The following is a 21,661-nucleotide window of genomic DNA, read 5'->3' as shown; positions in this document are numbered from 1 at the left end:
AGCGTAAATAATTAATTATAATCAAATTACGAATAAATTATTTTTATGCGTTTAACGCTTTGAAAATCTTTGTTATAGGTTTCCAAATTTGCATGACCTGTGCATACTTGGATCCCATTTATATTTATACATTAATAAAGCGCATTTCCAAGATTGGAATGATTGGGTAAATTTATGAAAAAAATAAATTAATTACTTTCATTTAAATATACATGTATAGTCATTATTGTACATAATATTGTAATAGAATATTATGTCATTTAATAATAAATTATCATTTTAAATATTTTCTTGTATACATGTATATTGAATATAAATTTTCCTTGGAATAAGTGTTATACTAGAACTACTTTCAGAGTAAAAAAAAAAAAAAAAAAAAAAAAACTGATTTAAGATTATGTTTTTGAAAAAAATTATTTTTAATAAGCATCATACAAATTTCATATCTGATATAATTAATTACTGATTATAATGCAGATATCTATTTTAGTTTTACTAATTAAGCTACTCTTATACATATGAGAGCAATCGAGGAATCCTTATTTGCAAAACACGATGACAATTATGTAACATGATTTAGAACTTAGTTACTTACAATAAGATTGACACTTACATCTTTCTAATTCTAGATGCAGATCTTGCAAAGAAAGAGTAGGCGGATAATAAGATTACAATTTAATAATACAAAAATTTTCATATAAACTGGCTTTTACTTATTTCCCACTTATGTTCATCCACCCTAATAAAATTATACGTTTATATAAACTTCGTGCCGAGGACTCGAAAAACTTTGTCTGCGTACACTCAAAAAAACCAAAACAAAAGAAAAAAAATATAATTTTTATCAGATTTATCTTGTACTATATAGCTCACGATATTTCTATTCTCGACAAATGCAATTAGATACAATCGATTTTTACATACTTTGACGAGAAAGTACTTTTATGCACGTCTATTGCCATTCACTTCCGATATACGGATACAAACCAGCTATTCCATAACGACTAGTATTATCAAGTCACCATCATCATAAAGCCATTCCATAATCATATAGTCAAATCTTGAGAAAACCGACTGAAGAATGATCACGATTGAATTGTACAATTTTTTCCCTAACTAATAAACAAATATACTATTGTTTATAAAGCGGTTTCAGATTATTCTATTAAGAATTTTGTTAACAGACATATTTCAAGTAAAACTTATGACTAGCCTTCTTACAAGTAATTTCCTTCCTTAATTATTTAGACATCTGAATTTACACAAATAAGTATCAATGTAAAAAAGACCAAGGAACGATCAGATCATAATTGACTTTACTTCCCTAACAAAAACATTCTATTCTTTTAACAATTCATCGTGATCATTGTCGATTAAGCGGTAAGAAAATTTGTCTCTAAAAGTACTTTCTCCGATCATCTAGTCGCAAAATATCGATGCAAAGAGTCATATGCGCCAGCAACGTCCATATGTGCGATTCTTGTCACCTAACACGTAATCACCGATTTGGCGATTGCAAACGCGTTCCGTTATATAATATAATCTACATTTAATCCGGCCGTATGTATCTTCTGTGTTATTCGACTGCCAAATTCTAATCCAAATCAGTCCATAACGTAGAGCACATATCGTAAAAATCTTAATCTATGTTGTGTATACTTATACATAGCAGCACATCGCTTTATTCTCTCCTCAGCATATTTTACTCTTTTATGCCATACCGATGACAAATTAGATTCTTTTTTCATTTAGATAACTTTTGCCTGTGATTGAGAAGCAGACTGTTCATTGGTCGCGCGATTTTGACTCCCCGTGTTATTCTGTAGTTGGTTAGGGGGTTTGCGATTACCGCCCCTGCTACCTCGATAGCCACCGCGGAATCCAGCGTTATTGCCGCCACTACTACCTCTGAACATGCCTCCCATTCCGCGACCGTAGTAACCACGGCCGCGGAATGTACCGCGTCTTGTAGAAGCTACACCGAATGTTTCTGAATTCAGTTTTCGTTCTGTTCTCCAATCCGTACGTTGGAATCGCCTGAAAAAAATTTATACATTTATATATTTATACATTTACCGTATACAAAACATTTCATAAAATTCAATAATTTTCTTTCATTAAAAAAAAATTAAAAACCATAGCTGTACTGTGAATTTATATACGGTATTTAAATATTCTCTCAATAAAGCTTACCCTTTACTCCTTTCAACAGCTTCACAGCTAATATTATCAAAGAATGATTTCGACTTATCGTAGTGAACAATTTCCGGTTCCTCCTCGGGTTCACCTTCACCAGCACCTGTCTCGTTTCCACTGTCGTCTTTCTTCTCATTGTCAGTACCATCGATTTTCGTTTTCGCTAATTGCGACCTACGATATGATATAAATGTTATATTAACATATAAATTAAATCATTGAAACATAATTTTATAAAACAATGTTAATGCGATGCGTAAGCGATTCGTATTTGTTGAAATTACGATTGCTTTAAATTCGCACTAACTTTACTTTTGCATGGTCTCCACATTGGTCATTTCAACAATTACTTGAAATGAATCCGGCACGTAACCATGCAGAATTATCAGTGTTCATAGTGATCGTTTATGCTCACCTCAATTCTTCGAACTGAGTATTAGCTTGTTCAAAATCGTAATCGTTATCAAACTTCATCTTAGGCTTGATGCCATCCAAGTTGTTCGCTTGATTCGTACGGAAACCACCACGTCCTCGACCTCCTCGGCCTCCTCGACCTCTCATGTTGCCGCGATTTACCCAACCACCACGGTTGCCTCGACCACCCTGCATATGACCTTGATTTTGGCCATCTTGTTTCATGTCTCTCTTCGTATCATTATATTGATGAGACATACCCGCGTTGTTTTTGGTACCTCCGTGGCTAAACATAATAAACGAATTATTTATTAAAATTTTATGAAGCTATATCATCAGTTCAACAACAATAATATAAATCTATGTAGAATCATTTTATGTTTGTATAAACAAAAAAATCTAACAAGTCAAGCAAATAAAATTGTGAAGTACAATTGTATTTTTAATATCAGGATACTAGAAGATAAAACTATTATATGCATACACTTATTATAGTTTCATTTATAAAAAGAAAATTAATTTCCTAAATGAAATACCTATCATGGTCTCGACGAGGCGGTTGGACGGTCCTGATATTTGTCTTGTCATTCAATTTGCCAATGTTATTGCCCTGCTGCTGTTGTTCGTGTCCTACCTGAATACCTTGATCCATAGTTGGACTTTTCCTTGTCAATAAGGATGATGTAGGAGTGGTAGAACGGGAACCACCACTGATGAGGTCTAGTACACCTATTATCGCAACATGTGAATGTGTCACATAATAAATACATTTTTATTAATCTATGGAGACCAAATAGCCGACCAAAATTGCAAGCATTTCTAGTCCAACACGAAACTTTAGTACAAGAAAATAAACACAAACTTTTCATTCCCAAAGTTCGAAATGAAAGACTGCTACTAACTTCTACAAAAGTTTCGCGTGTCTAATGTAAAATAAATCTCTAGAGGATTTTTATAAACAATTATTATTGTTTATTATTACTGTAATTGCTATTTTGTTACACATTATAATTTAAGCGTAAATGAAATAAAATTGAGAAAAGCATGCAGATGCAAAAATATTTTCTATCGATTTTAGAAAAGAGAAACATTAAACCAAATTGTATATATACAGATTAAAAATGTTAATAAATATATGTATATTTTTTATTAAGATTTTTCAAAATTTACAAAAATATACAAATTTTATTATACATGTAAATGCACATTGCTATGTATTGATTTAAAATTATATTTGATTAAAATGCATATAAATATATATTATATATAGAAGGCATATAAACAAAGCATGAAGATTGCAAGATATTAAAAATCTACATAAGTGTGCAAAAAAGACAGTAAGTAGACTTTTGTTAATAGAATAATTGCAAATTTGTTACTATAATGTTAATTATAAATAATGTATTTAAAAAGATATCAAAATATATCATTACATATTCCAGAATGCATAACAATTTATGTCATTTTCTGAGAGCGTGAAACGCAATAGAGAAAAGCATTACCAAAACAGGAGCAGCAACAAGCATGCCAGCAAGGCAAGGGATACTTCATAGCAAAAACAGTTACCATCTTCCAGAGATTGATCTTTTGGTAATGGGTCGATATTGGCCGTTGGCAGTGAGTTTGGGATAGAGATGGCATTGGGTTCAGCGGAGCCCAAGCTCAACTCACTTGGCTGTTTATTCATTGCTCCGCGAGGATCTCTAGCTGCAGTTGGCATTCCCATTACCGGGCCCATAGCTCCCATACCCATGCCATAGGGGGCTCCATATTGGCCACCCATCGGACCCATCTGACCCATCATCGGATGAGCATAGCTAGGCTGTGGTTGATACGACTGCTGACCCATAGATGGCTGCACCGTCATCTACAAACAATGATAATTAAAATCAGCTAAAATTCATCATATTTAACATATTATAATTGAATTCATTTTTAGATTCTATTAATTATATTTATATATTCTGTTAATTTAAAACACATTTCTATACAAAGAATATAAAAATTTAATAATTACCTGCACGATAGCCGGATCGTTGGGGATAGAACTAACATTGTTGACAACTCTGATGTCTTTGATGTCTGATCCGCGAAACAGAATATACTCATATACTTGATTTTGTGGTGCCACAGGAAGTTGAGTTTCTCGATCTTCCGTACCAAAGGAACGCACTATGAAAGTAACAAAATAGTTATTTCAAATTATCGTAATTAAAGATTCACCATTATAATTTTTTATTAAATTAATTAAATCCTTATTAGATTAAATAAGTTTTAATTAAATAGATCTTTATTTGTTTATTAATACTTGAAATAAAATAGATAAAAAAATAGACACCTAATGTTCAAATTCTTTATATTAACAATACTAATATTTAGGTTACATTCATTGTAGAAAATAAATTTGTGCAGTATCTATTTTTTTCAACGCATTGATTAATATTATGGAAAGAGAAATTTTATATTTGTACGTGTGATATGAGACTCCAGTAGTACATTTCCAAGAATAATATTTGTTCCTAACTGAAATATTCTCTAAAGTCATTATCTATTCAGCAAAACCAAGGGGACAAGGAGACAAGGACATGTAAACATTCGACAGAAGAAAGAGACAAACATTCCATACAAACGTTATACATACCAAACCTAAATTCAAAATTACATCCTCAGTATCAATATAACGTACTAGCAGATAATTATTTAAGTTTTTAAAGTATTATACGGCGAACTTGTATTTGTCGAAGTCCATATTAGAATTTTGGAATTGCCAAATTTATCTATTACTATGGCTGTGATCAAAGTCTCGCTACAAATGCTTTGAATGCGTTTGATGAATCAATTAGAAGAAAGAATTTTACAAACTAACCAATTAAAAAACGCTTCAAAGCATTTGCAACATCGCGTTGACTATATCCTATATATCGATAACCTACTACTAACATCATGAAAATTTCAACGGTTTAGGACGACTCGATTTTCATCCGATAACTTCGATGATTGCTAACCGCGAAACCGCGACATAATCTTACATAGATCAAGCGATCCGTAACAGTTCCGGCATTCGGCGTTTGCGCCAAATGTGCGGATCAAAACGCGACGCATTAGCGTGATTGATGGATCATCTCAACGGAAATTAGGACCAATGGAGTTCCGATATCGACTGTTCGAGAAATATACGTTACGATTACAGGTCGCCGCGACCCCGGTTGTTTTGCAACACGCGATGCCGCCGAATCGCGGATGTCGGCGACTTTCTCCAAAGATTCTCCATGATACGCGACTCGACGACGCGGTCGGCATGAAGCTGGCGGAACGGCATCGACAGACAGTCCGGATGGGATTCTGAATTTGTGCATTTCGGAGCAGCTTTCCGGAGCGACTTTCTACGGAGTTACGGAAATATGACCTCTATGTTTGTTCGCAACAACGCGAACGTAATGAATCATATAAAGGTTTCCGCGCCTAGTGACAGAAAACAAGGAGACTCGGCGATGTTACCACCGATCACGGAGACTCTAGCCGGTCGAGCGGACAATCTCGTGGAGTAGATAACGAGAGAAACATGAGATACGAGAATCTCGGCGGCGATAGTGGCGGTAGTAGTGGCGGCGGGATGGTACGGTGGATACGGTGCGGCGGGAGTCCATCTTGGATTTCCGCCGTGCTACTCACCGTTAGCCAAAGCGATCGTACACTCCTGTGGATCGACGGTGAACAAACGACCCTCATAACGAATATCTGCCTTCGAGATCAAGCTGATCTTCGAGCCCAGCTCTGGCATACCACCGCTCATCTTGACTCTGACTCCGTCGCGCTCCGATCGATGTGATTTTATGGGATTCACGACACCATCTGACGAAATCGTCCAGCTGACAGCAATGGTCGGCGGCGGACTACTTGCCAAGAGTGCCAACGACGCGCGGCGCATGCGCCCGAATGCTCGCACGCGCACCCTCCAGGCTCCGGGGTTATCCTCAAATGGCGAAAATATTTCCGATGCTTCGCAGGAGTGTGTACACAATAAAGGATATTATTTCATTTGTACGATAAATTTTTAAGGATACTGATAGACTACAAGACAGAGAATTTATGGAGATTGGAGAATTTTTTCATTTTTAAATAATCGATATGTTTGAAAAATTTGTATGATAAATGAGATATATCCAAAGATATCAGGTCCCTATTATGTAACTCTTAACATAAACAGTGTCGGGCCTAGGAATAATTATTGATAATTACTGACATTAGCAATTGTTTCAATCATCCGATTAGCCTGCAATGGAATAAGAATTCAGATATAAGAAAGGAATAAGCAGCAAGGAATAACAGATTTCTTATCTTATAACTTATCAGAAACTATGTATTTCGATGTATCCAGTTTCTGATAGGTAAAATCTATTATTTCTTATTCTTTATTCCTTATTATTTTCATTATGCCTAAATCATATGCCCTATTACTACTTCATAGTCAGATCTTATACTTAAGAAGGCTTCCCCAGCAAACGAGAATGAATTGGAAATTAATTGAAATGGATTCAAATTTTCAGAAATATTGATTTACGAATGTTAAAATGAATGCTTTTCAATCCTGAACGCATTTTTATTAATTTATAGGAATTGCATGGAGTATATCTCTATGCCTTTCAATCTAAAAATATTAGCTTTTTCTGTGCATTGCGAACAGAATACTGTTTAATTCAAAATTTTGAATAAGAAATGCAGATTTTCAATCCAATTGCATTCAATTGAATCTAATTGAATCCAATTGAATCCAAAAAAAATATTCGCTATTTAAAATACGCATTCGGATAGAACAAAATTTTAATCCATTTTAATCCATTCTCGTTTGATCTTTAAATTTATCTTTAGATGCTCAGTAGCCAATGAAATAATTCGTAGAGTATCTAAAGATAAATTTCAGGCCTTACATTTAAGGCTTCCTTAAATACAAGGCCTGACTATATAAATACGGGCATTAATAAATTTTTATGATTTATTATTATTCATGTATAATATGTAATATATGATATGTTATAATATTTCCTACGAATTACATATTATGAGTATTATTGACTAATGATTAAAAATACGGTTTTATAGAAATATGCAATACCATTGCGCCATATAATATTTACACAAAACATTAATAGGGTAATAAATTATAAAATTAATATATGATTTTATAAACGATTCAGATCCATATTAAATTAACTCTCGGAAAATTATCTTTTAATATTCTTTCAATGATATAAATAACAATTAATATTTATAGTATACGTTTGCCCAATTCTGGCAATAAATTCGAGCATAAAAAGAGAGAAATAGAAAATCAAGAAATAGAAAAAATAAATAGTAGGTAAGTTAAACCGAAATATTTTGAACAATTAAATATTCAATAATAATATCGTTATTTAACAGAATATACATTTCATTATATATGATTTCATTATTAAAGTTGATGATTATAGATATACTTTATATATAAAGTAGCTCTTTTTTAAATGTACACTAATTTAGTGTAATGTAATAATAAATATAATATAAATATAATTTAATATGGTGACATAAATATAAAATGACATACATATGAATTTAAATACAAAAAAATTCCGTATATTATAAATGTAGATTATCGTGCCTATTCAAGTTTAAATGATCATGTTGCAATGTTGGCGAGCCTGCGCAGGTTCGCCGACGGCGCCGACCGAAATCGTTTTCACGGTGTTCTCTCCACTGATATTTTAACCTCTCTCTCTCTCAGGTCCTCGACCGTTCCAAAAAGTCGGAATAATCACAGAAGGATTTTTGCAACAGTCACGAGACTAATTCTTCGTCAACTGTCCATCAACGTCCAGCGGACTGTACACTGACTAGCATAACCCTTTACGCATTGCACCTATGTCCAACATGGCGGCGACGTTAGGTCGGATTTGTAAATCGGGTCTTCTAAAACCGAATTATGGCACGTTGATCGGCCAGGTAAGTAAATAAACGCGAATATCTGACGTTTCTAAATAACTATATGCGTTTCCTTGCGAAAATCGTCATAGCATCGCGTCGTTCATGTCAACATACTTGATGTTAACCAATATTGACCCGTGGCCTCGCGTTGAGGGCACAGTACTGTCTGCTAATGTCACTTCTTCTTGGTGATATCGTTCCCTGCAGAACTTTCTTGCACGTCGAGACGCTGGCGAAGAGCCTGAAGGCACGCGACGTCAACGCGATAACGATTTCGATGGCACTTCAATAGATGTTATGTAATAGTGAGCGATATCGAGAAAATCCGGGATGCTGCCATGATATCAAACATGCGTTACCAATGCATTATTCGCGGCCAGTGGCACAAGTGACTATATTGTTCGCTGTCACCACAAAATTTGTATGAATGAATTTTATCGCCTAATTGTAGACAATTGTGTTGTCATGTCATCAATTGTCAGTGTTAAATGTTGATTAAAGAATGTTATGCTCAACAGTTCATTAAGTATGTTCTTTTTTACTTGATTATATCATAATATGATTAGATCATATTAAGATTTATAAGAATATATATTAATCTAAGAGCCTATATATTAATCTTTAACTTGAAGAACTATTAGATAGACATTGTTCAATTTGTATTTGATATACAAAAGATCTCTTGTGAATATTTTATAACAATTATTTAAAATGACATATAAATAAGAAATATATATATTTTTTAAATAATTTAATAATTTTTTAAATAAAAGATATTATATATGTTTAAATTTTTAAATAATTATAGTAAAATCGAATTAATTGTTTGTAAAAGAAGGAAGAAAATAGAAATATGAATACGTGTAGAATAACATTGCAAATAGTTTTCTTCCCATTGTGGAATATGTTAAACTTTTTATACTTGAACTTTAAATTTTGTTTTTGCAGACCAGTAATTTTTCCACTATAAAAGAATGGCCTAGGAGTCGGAAAATGGTATGTGAATTTAATTTAACTTGGACCAAGAGACATCCCAACCATATCCAATCCCTTTAATGTCAGAATCAATTTTGCATTCCCTCAAACTGCATATATTAGTATGTTAGTAAGTTAACAGACTAGTTTTATCTATATTACTAGATAATTTTACCTATATTTTCAATATACAACAATGTTATATAATATGTGACAATATTATACAAATTATATTATTAAAAAAATGATGAAACCTACTTGTAACATTTTTAATTACAGTTATTAACATGCTTAGGAGTAACTGCCGGAGGCATCAGTGCCTTCATCTATGCTTTAGATAGCTCGGTAAAAGCTGGTGAATTGATAGCTCATCCTCCAATGTATAAATGGGATTTTTATGGATGGTTCAATTCATTAGATCATGCTAGGTATAATTCTTAAATACTAACAATGAATTATGCATGTGTTATTGTTGTTATTAATCTAATTTTTTTTTGTAGCATGCGACGAGGATGGGAAGTCTACAAGAATGTATGTGCAGCTTGTCACAGTTTGCAATATGTGGCATATCGTCACCTTGTTAATGTTACTCATACCGAAGCAGAAGCCAAAGCTCTCGCGGAAGAAGTCATGGTATTATCTTTTATAATATTATGAGAAATTATTACTATGAGAAATATCTCGTATATTTATAATTGTGTAAAATACAAGATTTAATATAGTAACAAACTTCTATGTGATACATAGGTAGAAGATGGCCCTAACGACGTAGGAGAGTATTATAAACGTCCAGGAAAATTGTATGATTATATGCCATCTCCATATCCGAATGAAGAAGCTGCCAGGGCATCGAATAATGGTGCTTATCCACCTGATTTATCTTACATAATAAATGCCAGGCACAATGGAGAGGCAAGTAAATTTTTAATAATATATAGAATTTATGCAATCAAGAAATTAAATTTTTAATCGATTTTCATTGAAATTTTTGATAAAAGTACTTCTATTAATACCAATTTAATTAAAAATATATTTTACATATTTTTCAGAACTATGTTTTTTCTTTGCTAACTGGATATTGTGATGCACCAGCTGGTATAACTTTAAGAGACGGACAATATTTCAATCCATATTTTCCAGGTGGTGCCATTGGTATGGCACAAGTGAGTCATTCATATTTTTTTTATATACAAGCTGATATAATTAGCGACTGAACTTGATACATCCATTAATAATAATAAAAATAATAATAAATCAATTCTATTCCTTCATATAGGCTATTTATAACGAAATCTTAGAATATGAAGATGGTACTCCAGCAACTGCTTCTCAAGTAGCAAAAGATATTACCACATTCCTAATGTGGACTGCCAATCATGAATTTGATGAACGAAAACAAATGACTATTAAGGTGAACTGAATATCATTGCGAATTTTATTTTACTTTATCATTTTATCTTAATTATTTTAACGTTGATTGTTTATAGGGTCTTGGAATATTTGCAATTCTCTTGGTTACTACATACTATCTTAAGCGACACAAGTGGTCGACTATAAAGAGTACAAAACTAATGTTTGTTCCCAAAAAATATCGTTAGCCACTTGGAAATTGACGCCGTGATGTTAGCTTTTGTGCTGGTATCAGAATGTAGTTTCGCAATTTAAACAATGTATCCGGCAAGTTGTGGCTCCTCTCTGAAGATTTAAACTTATTCATATATTTGACGAACTGTCAATTTGTCATCACTACCAAAATCTATTAAATTAAATATTGTACATAGTTACCAAATGGAGTCATCGTCTGATTTAAATAAATTGTTAAACATAAGTAATGTCCACTCCCTTGATGAGACATGATTTATTTACAATCTTAAGTAACTCACAAAATGATAGAGATATTTATGGACACATTTAAGTCTACAAGATCAAAGGATATATATATTTCAATTAACTGAATATTTCATTCTTATTTATTATTGGTAAGTTTTTTAGTTTTTATTATGTGATTATGCAATATTTTTTACAAATTATTTCAATTAAAAGTTTTCATCTAACTCATTTTCGAAGATTAAGGATAAAATATCTGCAAAAGTCTGAATATGTTACGAAGTTATTTAATTTCAATAAAACAACGATTTATTCAAAAGTTAAAAAAAGTCGCTAATATATGGGTAAGAAACATAGGAAACGCTTACTTCTAAGGAAATCACTTTATTCTCCTTAAGCTTGTTTTCGTCCACATGGAGCTATAACTTGTTATTCTTTTAATAGGATGATTTATAAATTACACTATTATATTATCGATAGTGTAATACTGAAATGCAAAGCGGATAAAGAGGTATGTATAATTTTCGTTCGAGTAATTAGAAAATATTTATACAATTAAACGTGGAGATATTTCAAAATCTACTTTGGTGAAATTTTAGATATAAAACATCCTTTCGATTAATTGAATAATATAAATCTTGACATTGTAATAACAATTATTTTCTTCCTGGAACATATTTACTTAAACATCATCAATCATTAATAGATCGCATATAATTCGATTTATAGCAACAATATTCATGAATTTATAGTGATTGCACTAAAGATTAAAATAAACTGATTTTGTTATAATACGCAACTCTTGTACTTTACAAAGTAATGTTAGGAATTAGATTATGATTCGGAGAATTATAACAAAATTAATATTCACAATACATCAATCATGAAGCTTTTGGGTTAAACAGTAAGCATTATTTATCTGCATACTTTATAATCCTGTTGCATTTTAACAATCAAATACACATTGGTAAGTAGTATACTTTCAATATGTCTAAATATGATATCGACTAAAAGATCTCATTCACACGATGCTTCATACATTGATGTACTTTACCATGCAGCATTGTATATATTGTTCGCTATATACGATATTACAAATCAAATTTATGCATGCTTCAATTACAAAGCGACGTCTCCTCATCAATTACGAAACGCAATTCGTTTAGCGTGAAAGAGAGAGAGGCCGTTTTTTTAAGGACATAATTTTTCAGACATATACGTTATTTCATTGTAAATCGCTAGTTTAAACAGTATATGCAGCACGGAAAAATAAAATAGACATACAGATTTACGATGGTCCAAAATTCACAAATTTTCTATCGCAGCAGTGAGAGAGAGACACCTCTGCAAGAGATGAAATGGCACTTGCGCGCAAACAGAAGAGAAATCTTATAACGGCAATACCAGACGTTACTCTTCTTCTCTCATTAAAAAACTTTAAAGGCATAAGTTATTCTTACTGATTATTCATTTTTATTACATAGACTGTGTCTCCAGTTTTTTAAGATTCAAAATATGGATTTTTTCCGCTTTACATTGTACTAGCTTGAAAAGCTGGAGCAAAGTTTTCTTAAATTAATTCGCATCCGTATTGGATTATCTCGTGCGCGAATATGATGTAATTATATGCAATGAAATCGGGGTTCCAGGAAAATACTACTACTTTTTAGTGAAAAATTCCGACAAAGAACCAGCTGTGCTTGACAAATGCGTTTTTGTCATTTTTTTCTATCTAATCTATACATGAACTCGATACACTCATTCAACTTTCCAAGCTATTACCTCCTTTCTTTCACAAAGCTGTTTTTTTCGAGTTTTTTTTTATTTCTTTTTTAACATATATTTTCAGCGGGCACCCTTTTAATATTATTTGGTACCTTTATTAAATCTCGCCTCATGCTATTGCAAAAAGGAAGATATCTCTGTTCATACGGTTAGGCTAAAAAGTGCTGCCTTCCGGAGGCTGAGAAAGTTTCATATTTTCCTTCAACGTCATCAAACGACGGAGTTCCTGAAGAACTGTTTTAATTGTGTATTCTCGTTGCCATTTTGCAAGGACCGGAACGCTGCGATTATCCACCTTGTATGAAAATTTCATGTTACATTAAGTACATATGTTCTTTATCTTAATAGAAATGTACACTGCAATTTTATATACTTACAGCTCCAGTGGCACTGTTAATGCAATTCATATTGATTCTGCTTAAAAATCTTACATTAGGGGCATCATCTGGATATCTTTGACCACAGTCAATTTTCAAACTATACATCCTATTTTCATATGGTGTCTAAAAGATATGACATATTAATTACATATCAACAAAATATTTCAAAAAATTAAACTTTATTTTTGTAGAATCACATTTGATGCAATTAATTCCTACAGTCATATTTTTGTTCCAATATATATGAATATTTTAACAATATAAAATATATAATTATTATTAATCAACTATTTATAACTCAAACTATTTATAAAAATTGTTTTTAACAATTATTCATTTAAGTGTCATGGAAATTTTATCTGATATTGATGTGAGAAAAATAAAAAATATATATATATATATTAACATAAGTATCGTAATGTAGATTAGTTTGTATTTACATTTTCTTGAAAGCAAATTTATATCTTATAAAACGTAAACATAAAAAGATGATATGTGTTATTGCAACGATGACAAACTACACTAGTAAAAGGTATCTTACCCTAGGTGGTCCAATTATCATACCAGTCCAATGCGTGAGAGTCATGTCATCGTCATTTTCCAGGCCCCAACTGATCGTGCCATCACCCACACCTTTCTGGCCCTGTTCTAGCTCCTCTAGAAGTCTAAAGTTTCGGGGCATAACTGAAACAGGATTTGAAGGGTAATGTATAAGGGCTCGGTATAAGAGCAATCAACTCGTAAATTGTATTTAAACATAAACTGCTAGTATTGAAAATCTATTGTATATATAATGTAAATTATAGATTTTAAGAACTAACAATATATTAGTGTTTTTCAGCAAAAGACAGTGTCACTTCATCTTTCTTTATCATTGGCAAACAATAATGCATTTTCTACAATAAACTATTACCTAAGCTTTAAATCTTAAGCTATAAGAAATTGATCAATGATACTTGATTATTCTTCTAACATTTGACTGTGATTAGTCAATTTCTTACAGCTTAAGCTTAGATAATGGTGGATGATGATTTATTGTAGAAAGCCCATAAGGAATAATGATTCACTGTATCTGTGTCTCTTATAAACCATCCTTATTAGAACATAGCTGTAATTAATATAAATTTGACCTTGAGCCTCATCTCACATATATTCGGTTTATAAGCTAGAGATTAAGAAATTATAAAGAGAGTTTCTGAAATCCTTGAATTCTATCCTATATAATATAATCTCCAAGAAACATTTTAATCACAGAGATTTTTCTTATAACTTAACTTCTTACATTCTGAAGACGTATCTCCATTCCCTAGAATATCTCTCGGAGAAGTATTATGTGGAATAACATACTTGATCATAAATATAAAATATCCTCAAATTATTCCTTCAAAAGAATATTAGCAATGATAAAATCAAAAGAAAATAATATATTAAAATTGTCATACAAATAAATATTGTATAGGGAAGGCACAGGCACAATATTGTATAGGGAATGCACATAACACTTATTATTTCTCAACATAATTTTAAATTATTTTTCGTTAGATATGAAACGTTTACGTCAATTTTTCAGGATGCTTTATATTTATAGTCAAGTGTATGATCTAATAAGTGTATAAACCTTATATCATCATAATTCATTAAATCTAGTTTTTAAATAATTTTAAAGATTGTAAATCTATTTTAAAAGACAAGATTTGTCGCGAAATATAGTTGCTTTATTAACATAGTAATTATAATGCAATCATAACAGCTGCAACATACCCGCGCGATATTCGCGCCGATACAGGTTATGGGCACGAGGTAGGATTTGGTTAACCTGGGTTAACCTTTTCATCATTGCGATTTTTCGAATCAACGGGAGTTCCGAGAAGAGTCCGCGATACCGTAGAAGAATAATCCCAACTCGCGACGGATGTATTATCGAGTCTACCGTTTCGATGACTCGTTATACGAGAAATACGGTTCGCGGTATCCTCGCCATCCTCTGTCAATTCGCGTAGTACGAGAATGCCGAGTACGACAATCGTCGCATCGTCCCATCTCGAGGGTCTCATTATTCGATTAAGAGGGAGAGAAACGAGAAGGAGAATGTTTATCCGGATGTTTACGGGCCGTTCAAATAAAATAACTCACCTACACCGCTGTTGGGCACCGCCATGATCTCGTATTTCTGGCGAGAAACTGTATTTTTTTTCCCCCCTAAAGTACAGCGGGGCAAACGTGCACCGTACGCGGGCGAGTCACTCACGTGGAGCTTGGCGCGGCCTTTTTAACTGCGGCGCGAGCTTTTCATCACCCGTCGGACGATTTAGCGGTAATCCGGCGCGCTGCGACCAAGGGAAAGCGTGTGTGCGCCGTGTCGGCCGTGTCTACCCGATAAACGAAAATACACTCTGCTTCGCGAGAGAATTCAGCCAACCTCCGCTCCGCGCTCCGCTCCGCGCGAGAGATCGCCCGTTTTCCCCACGGACTAATCGCTCTCTAGATCACGTCCGTCGCGTTCGTTGTTTGTGGATGAATCATACGCGCCTTGTCACCGGAAGCCGGTTCTATATTAGCAAGCCGATCTTGCAAGCCGATCGCAAATTTGTTGCGACAACAACAACCAATATGAAGCGTTAATTTCAAAATGTAAGCTTTAGATTGGCTGTCAAATTGGCTTAAAGTAGAACGCGTCTTTAGCCGGTTCTACATTAGTTGCACAAGCTGATTGCAAGTTTGTCGCGACAGTCAATATGAAGTGTTGATTTCAAAATGCAAGCTTGCGACAGATTGTGGAATCATTTCATCTTTGTTGTTTATCGAATGTTGAACAAGAATAAATAATTTTCTAGTGAGTGTTGTAAGCGCCGAGTGAGTTGACGCATTCCGGATTTGACGATTTGCGTCGCTCCATTCGTGGTTCCACAGAAGATAGTTCTATCGTCTAGTCTACAGTCTACACTTTGTTCATTTCTCGCTCTCACTGCCGTCCGAATCACGCGACATTAAATGCGACAGGAGATCCAGTAAAATCTGTTATTGATCGGTTAGATTAGATTATATATTGATCGGTTTCATTAGAAATTTATTCTAAATTTTATAAGCCAATATAAAACCACCATTAGAAATTTTCCATCAATCAGCAACTTACCTCTAAATTTTGAAAATTAATATTCACAAGTTTCTTTAGAAAACGTACATATATATTTTTTTTTAAAACAAAAGGTGGTTAAAACAAAGGCTGATCATAATAATTAAATCCGATTTTGATATTTTTTTCATGTACAATTATTTTCATTGTGCATCAATTCTTTTCATTGAAAAAGTTTCCACTTATCACTCAATAAATATTTTCAACAATTAATTAAATTCGTAAAATTATCAATAACGACAAATTATATATATTCTCTAATTATTTCTATAATAATTCTCTATTAATTATAATATTCTCTATATTTTATCAAGAGTTACTTCAGAGGAATGAATTCTCATAAATATATCACATTCTCTTTAAATATAACGCACATATTTTCCTGAGACAAATAATAAAATGAAATGTTTCGTAACATCTAAGTTGTAATAATAATAAAACAATAGCTATTCGCCTTCATTCCATCTTTTTCTATTTCTCAATCAAGAAAAGAAATTATATTTTCAGATTTCAGCGCGCCTAATCATATGGTGAAACTTTATGGCGGAGTCGGAAACAAGAAATCGTAGTAGCGAGTAGCGAGATACTGATTGGTCGAACGCGAGGCAGTGCTGGCATTATTGGCGGTGCCTCGCGAAGATGGTGACGGTGACGAAGAGCAACGAAGAGCGGATCAGTTTGGAGAAGGGCAACGTGCGGTGTGCGGTGTGCATCGGCGCCGTTGGTTGCCGGCCGGTCGCGCGCAAGAGCAACTAGCAAGAGCAGAGTAGAAGCGGAGCAGTCGTGAGCGGCGCGAGCGCAGGTGAAGGTGGTTCTCTTCTCTCTTCCCCTCCGATAATGAACGGCGCGCGATAGCTGTCAGTTCGCGTTCCGTGGGTGCATCTCGTCGAGCGTTGTGCGCGCGCGATGCGCCGTGTGGCCGTTGGTTTCGTGCTCGCGGTAGAGACGCGCCGTACGACAACGGACAATCACTAGCCCACTCCACGATCGACATTCTCGGAGTCCTGGGCTTCGTATGTGTCCAGCCTCGCCGTGGATTACCCAAGGGGTGGCACGATCGTGAAGAGACGGAGGAGACACGCGGTGGAAGAGGAGCAGTGGACAACGCGAGGAACGGTGAGTATATAACAGTTTTATTGTGTTTGTGTTTTGATTCCGCGGTTGATGCGGAGGTACTCGTCCTTTATCGTGTCGTCATCGTTGTCGCGAATGTCGCGATCGCACAAGGAGGAGCGTCGGCTTTCCAACGATTCCAGCTTCCTGGATGAACATCATAATAAACAAACATAAATACGCCATTGACCCCTCGCTCGGCACGAGGTCCGAACGAGTCTTCAGATTTCGTGCTCGCCGGAACTGTTCAATTCCCGATGAATTGTCGACCCTCGGACAAGCGATGTGAAGGCGGAGTACAGTAAATCGGTATTCTCTCCATTAGGCAACGTCGGATCTGTTGTTTTCGATCGCGAACAAGAGAGAGAAAGAAGGAGGCAGAGAGAGAGAGAGAGAGAGAGAGAGAGAAAGCGTCTCGCTTGCATGGGGGCGTTACATTTATACGCGATGGGGGACGTTCCTGACATTGATCGTTGTTACTATCATGTTATTACCACACTTGCAAATGATAACGAATAAGTGTGATTGGTTTCGTGATAAGGTAATGAGATTTTTTTAATACCTTGAATGGATTCGTACAAAACACCTTGAGATGTTTCCACTAATGCAGTTTTATTTTTCATCTTGATTCAATTGACTCTCTATTATTTTTTTCTAATTCTAAAAACTAAAAAAAGCATGAAGAGTAGATTAAACCAAGATTAAAGTTAATTTGCAGTAATAGAAATAGACGTGAGATGTCCTTGATATTGTTATCTGTTTGGCAGATGTCATTATTGACTGTCCCTCGATAAAGAAACCCCTATTAAATGTGATTAATTATATATATCGAAAGTGTTGGAAAGAAGTAAAAAAAGAGAAGAGAAGAAGACTATTTCGAGAAAATTGAAAATGATTACTTTGCGTAAAGTAAAATATTTAGTTAACAGCTTTTTACATCAGCAGCTGTCTTAAAAAGAAACCTCCATTAAAGGCGATAATTACTATGGTGGAAAGAACCCAAAAGGCATGTAATGTAAAGATGTACAAAAACTATTCCGGAAAAAATTGAAGATGGTTACTTTACGTAATATTTTTATTTGAAAATATTTAGTTAACAAATGTTTAATCGAGCAGTTCTCTTAAAATAAGATCTTAAAGTTTTTTTTTTCAACTACCTGACACGATCGTGCATAAAAATATTCTTTAAATAATGTCAAGAACATCAGAAACGTGCTCATCCTTTATATTAGGTTGCTATTGATATTGATGTCATTGCATAGCAACACGATTGGCTGTTACTTTGCATCGATTATTAGCCATTGATCAGTACATTCACATGATTATTAAAATTATGAAGTCTACAATCGTTAATTGTCGTTTGTATGTTCTGACCATACCTGTGTGTTCGCTGTAATGTATTAGTAACTCGTGGAAAATGAGGGAAGAACCCTTTCGAAGCAGGCTTTGTTTTCCTATCAGAAGGGCGTAACCAGCTAATCGCATCCGAAGGAGAAACCCTCCTCGAGGAAGGATTGTTTTATCTTCTACATTATGTGTCTGAGACCGACATGGCTTTCTTGCGTTAACCATAATTTATGTGCTTTCGAATTTGACCGATGGAGCATTTTACGGAGTATTTAATCGCGCAAATGGAAGAGTATTGTAAGTGTCATATTCGATATTTCTTTTATTAACTTTCTAAGCCTAAATTTGCATTTATATCACTGAAAAATATATAAGAAATAAGGTAATGCACGACCAAGATAGAATTGAAATCTTGTCGAAATATATATCTCAATAAAACGATAGCATCCTCTTATCTACATGCTCGCCACGTTACCATGCGACACATACATATGTGTGATTTATAGTTATTATTTTAGTTATATCTAACTTTAACGCAGTCAAAAGTTTGAGATTTTTCTTACTTAATTGATGTAATTATTATTTAGAATAGAATATAGAATATTAAAAATCTAAAAAAAATCTGGAATTTAAAATATAGAATTTATGATTTGAAACACTCAGTTGGTTTCTTTAATACATTCTGTGTGTATATAGTTGCAATATACACTATATTGAATGAAACTACTAAAAATGTAGCGTAGTCTGCAGATTTTTCAAATCTGACACACAGAAAAATACGTACTGCAGTACGTAATATTAAATATCTACTGCTGTTTTAAGTATTTCTTTCAAAACTTTATACACCGAAGAAATTTATTATAAATTTATCACAAGCATCAAATTTATTCAAAACATATTTTGAATCGATCATAGTAATAATTAATACTTTAATCAAGATCATTAAATTAAAACAAATTCGATTTGCTTATCATATAAAGTCATTTTTTCAATAAAATTTTATAATATTCTTTAAAACATAAATTCTTGTTTTAAATGCATAATGAGATTTTTTTTTAATATGTAATAAATAAATTTTAAAACTATTATTAAGAAAATAATTTTTGTTAAAGATAATTGTTACTTAAAAGAAAAAAAGTAAAATGAGTAATCACTTTTCTTAATAATAAAATGATATTTTTTTATATATATTAGTGAAATATAATATTATCTTAAAAATAATTGAAATAGAAGATAGTAAATACATATTTTTGGTGCAGGGAAAAAATTGAAATGGATTTAATAGAAATATTTATTTAAAGGATACGTCTTTAAAATACTATTAAAGTATTTTGTTAAATATAAAAATAGTATTTATTATTTACATTTAATTGAAATATTCGATTGACATTTCGAAATTTCATTGTTATATAACTTCTTCTATTTTCTATTTTCTTAACAGATATACTCGTAAAAAACGGAAAATAAAAACAAAATAAAAAATAGCACATGCTTCATAGATACATAGGTTATCATTGGTTATCTAGCTGTTTGCAACATAAATTGCAACATTAATAAAGTAATATGAGTGCAGTTTCCGCGGATTCCAAATCATTTGTCGAGATGTATCTAACCCAAGAGCACAACATGTTTTTATTTTATTAATATATTATTTTCTATTTTGTATTGTTAAGAAATAGAAAATAATAAAAAATAATAAATAATAAAAAATAGAAAATAGAAAATAAAAGAATTTATTTAACCATGAAGTAGCAAAATATCAAATAAATATTTTGTTTCAAGTAAATGTTAATGTAAATATTAAATACTATTTGCTCTTTTTATATATTTACTACGCAAAATACTTATTTCAAATAGTATTTTTTATAGATTCATCCTTTAAATAAATATTTCTATTGATTTTATTTCAATTTTTTCCAGCACTGATTATTACACCAGCATTATTATCTCTATGTCCGTTTTTATCAATGTGAATTAACTTTAATCTCAATTTAATTTATTTTTTACTTTTCTCTAATTTTAAGAATTAAAAATAAGAATAAATTAAATCAAGATTAAAATTAAGTATCTAGACTGATAGTAATGAACATTATATATCAATAGTTTTTTTAAATTTGATATAACATTTGATATAATATTTGTTTTTATTACAATCAGATTCTTATCAGATGATATCAAGATATTTTTATATATATTCCCAACATCTTTATTCCTATAATTCATTCGTTGACAAATGTAGCTAGACAGAGCTGAAATTGTCGTTGGACACTGAATGTCCTAATCGGCCCTCCAGATGCGAGAATTGAATGTAACAAGCGCTCGACCGGCGATCGAGACCGGCTTAAATGCAGGTCTGATTTAAGTTTAACCACGGAGCCCTTACGGTCGATTGGCCGACCGCGCGCGCGGCCAACCTCGGCTTAACCTTTAAATCACGTTGGCGGCGAGTTCTCGCTTCCATCGGAAATTGCACGCGTCACCGTGCATCCTTGTGGGATAAATATCACATGCGAGAGAGAGAGAGAGAGAG

At 33.0% G+C, this 21,661-nt stretch overlaps 4 protein-coding genes and 1 pseudogene across 7 annotated transcripts in view; 2 read left to right on the top strand and 3 right to left on the bottom strand.

The window, feature by feature from the left end:
* Positions 1-414: 414 nt before the first annotated feature.
* Positions 415-6,682, bottom strand: LOC108690487 (protein LSM14 homolog A-like). Of its 2 annotated transcripts, none has more exons than XM_018197792.1 (7): positions 6,283-6,682; positions 4,628-4,782; positions 4,177-4,477; positions 3,147-3,339; positions 2,612-2,896; positions 2,194-2,370; positions 415-2,037 (listed from the first exon to the last, which is right to left on the bottom strand). In XM_018197792.1, the coding sequence occupies exons 1-7, from the start codon at positions 6,536-6,538 to the stop codon at positions 1,749-1,751; spliced, it is 1,656 nt and encodes a 551-aa protein (XP_018053281.1). In that variant the 5' UTR covers positions 6,539-6,682; the 3' UTR covers positions 415-1,748. The 2 variants fall into 2 exon arrangements, with proteins under 2 accessions (XP_018053281.1, XP_018053282.1); XM_018197793.1 differs by having other exon boundaries at positions 4,282-4,477.
* A 1,599-nt stretch (positions 6,683-8,281) lies between these two features.
* On the top strand, positions 8,282-11,374 carry LOC108690503 (cytochrome c1, heme protein, mitochondrial). The gene is made up of 8 exons (XM_018197820.1): positions 8,282-8,589; positions 9,520-9,567; positions 9,826-9,974; positions 10,047-10,179; positions 10,294-10,458; positions 10,596-10,709; positions 10,823-10,957; positions 11,034-11,374. The coding sequence occupies exons 1-8, from the start codon at positions 8,509-8,511 to the stop codon at positions 11,142-11,144; spliced, it is 936 nt and encodes a 311-aa protein (XP_018053309.1). The 5' UTR covers positions 8,282-8,508; the 3' UTR covers positions 11,145-11,374.
* Positions 11,375-11,512: 138 nt separating this feature from the next.
* LOC108690587 (ubiquitin-conjugating enzyme E2 variant 2) lies at positions 11,513-15,996 on the bottom strand. The gene is made up of 4 exons (XM_018197957.1): positions 15,672-15,996; positions 14,080-14,222; positions 13,536-13,661; positions 11,513-13,453 (listed from the first exon to the last, which is right to left on the bottom strand). The coding sequence occupies exons 1-4, from the start codon at positions 15,694-15,696 to the stop codon at positions 13,313-13,315; spliced, it is 435 nt and encodes a 144-aa protein (XP_018053446.1). The 5' UTR covers positions 15,697-15,996; the 3' UTR covers positions 11,513-13,312.
* Positions 15,997-16,487: 491 nt separating this feature from the next.
* On the bottom strand, positions 16,488-17,688 carry LOC108690471 (annotated as a pseudogene).
* Positions 17,689-17,713: 25 nt separating this feature from the next.
* The window catches only part of LOC108690501 (tyrosine-protein kinase Src64B), a 42,232-nt gene continuing 38,284 nt past the window's right edge, over positions 17,714-21,661 (top strand). For all 3 annotated transcript variants that reach the window (XR_001931892.1, XM_018197817.1, XM_018197815.1), the window contains exon 1: positions 17,714-17,787. The gene's annotated coding sequence lies outside the window, so the exon portion shown is untranslated. The remainder of the gene's footprint in view (positions 17,788-21,661) is intronic.

The sequence above is a fragment of the Atta colombica genome, unplaced genomic scaffold, assembly GCF_001594045.1.
Source record: "Atta colombica isolate Treedump-2 unplaced genomic scaffold, Acol1.0 scaffold33, whole genome shotgun sequence".
In the NCBI taxonomy this organism is placed as follows: Eukaryota; Metazoa; Arthropoda; class Insecta; order Hymenoptera; family Formicidae; genus Atta; species Atta colombica.
This window is presented reverse-complemented; position numbering and strand designations above follow the sequence as displayed.

Excerpts from the sequence above, each read along its gene's own strand:
- LOC108690587 (XM_018197957.1), bottom strand. The coding sequence starts at position 15,696 with ATGGCGGTGCCCAACAGCGGTGTAG. Across the intron at positions 14,223-15,671 it reads GGTGCCCAACAGCGGTGTAG|TTATGCCCCGAAACTTTAGA; the intron begins GTGAGTTATTTT and ends ATCCTGTTTCAG. Across the intron at positions 13,454-13,535 it reads TTAACAGTGCCACTGGAGCT|GTGGATAATCGCAGCGTTCC; the intron begins GTAAGTATATAA and ends TTTTCATACAAG.
- LOC108690487 (XM_018197792.1), bottom strand. The coding sequence starts at position 6,538 with ATGCGCCGCGCGTCGTTGGCACTCTTGGCAAGTAGTCCGCCGCCGACC. Across the intron at positions 4,783-6,282 it reads TACGATCGCTTTGGCTAACG|TGCGTTCCTTTGGTACGGAA; the intron begins GTGAGTAGCACG and ends TTACTTTCATAG. Across the intron at positions 2,371-2,611 it reads ACTCAGTTCGAAGAATTGAG|GTCGCAATTAGCGAAAACGA; the intron begins GTGAGCATAAAC and ends ATCATATCGTAG.
- LOC108690503 (XM_018197820.1), top strand. The coding sequence starts at position 8,509 with ATGTCCAACATGGCGGCGACGTTAGGTCGGATTTGTAAATCGGGTCTT. Across the intron at positions 9,975-10,046 it reads AATTCATTAGATCATGCTAG|CATGCGACGAGGATGGGAAG; the intron begins GTATAATTCTTA and ends TTTTTTTTGTAG. Across the intron at positions 10,180-10,293 it reads CTCTCGCGGAAGAAGTCATG|GTAGAAGATGGCCCTAACGA; the intron begins GTATTATCTTTT and ends TGTGATACATAG.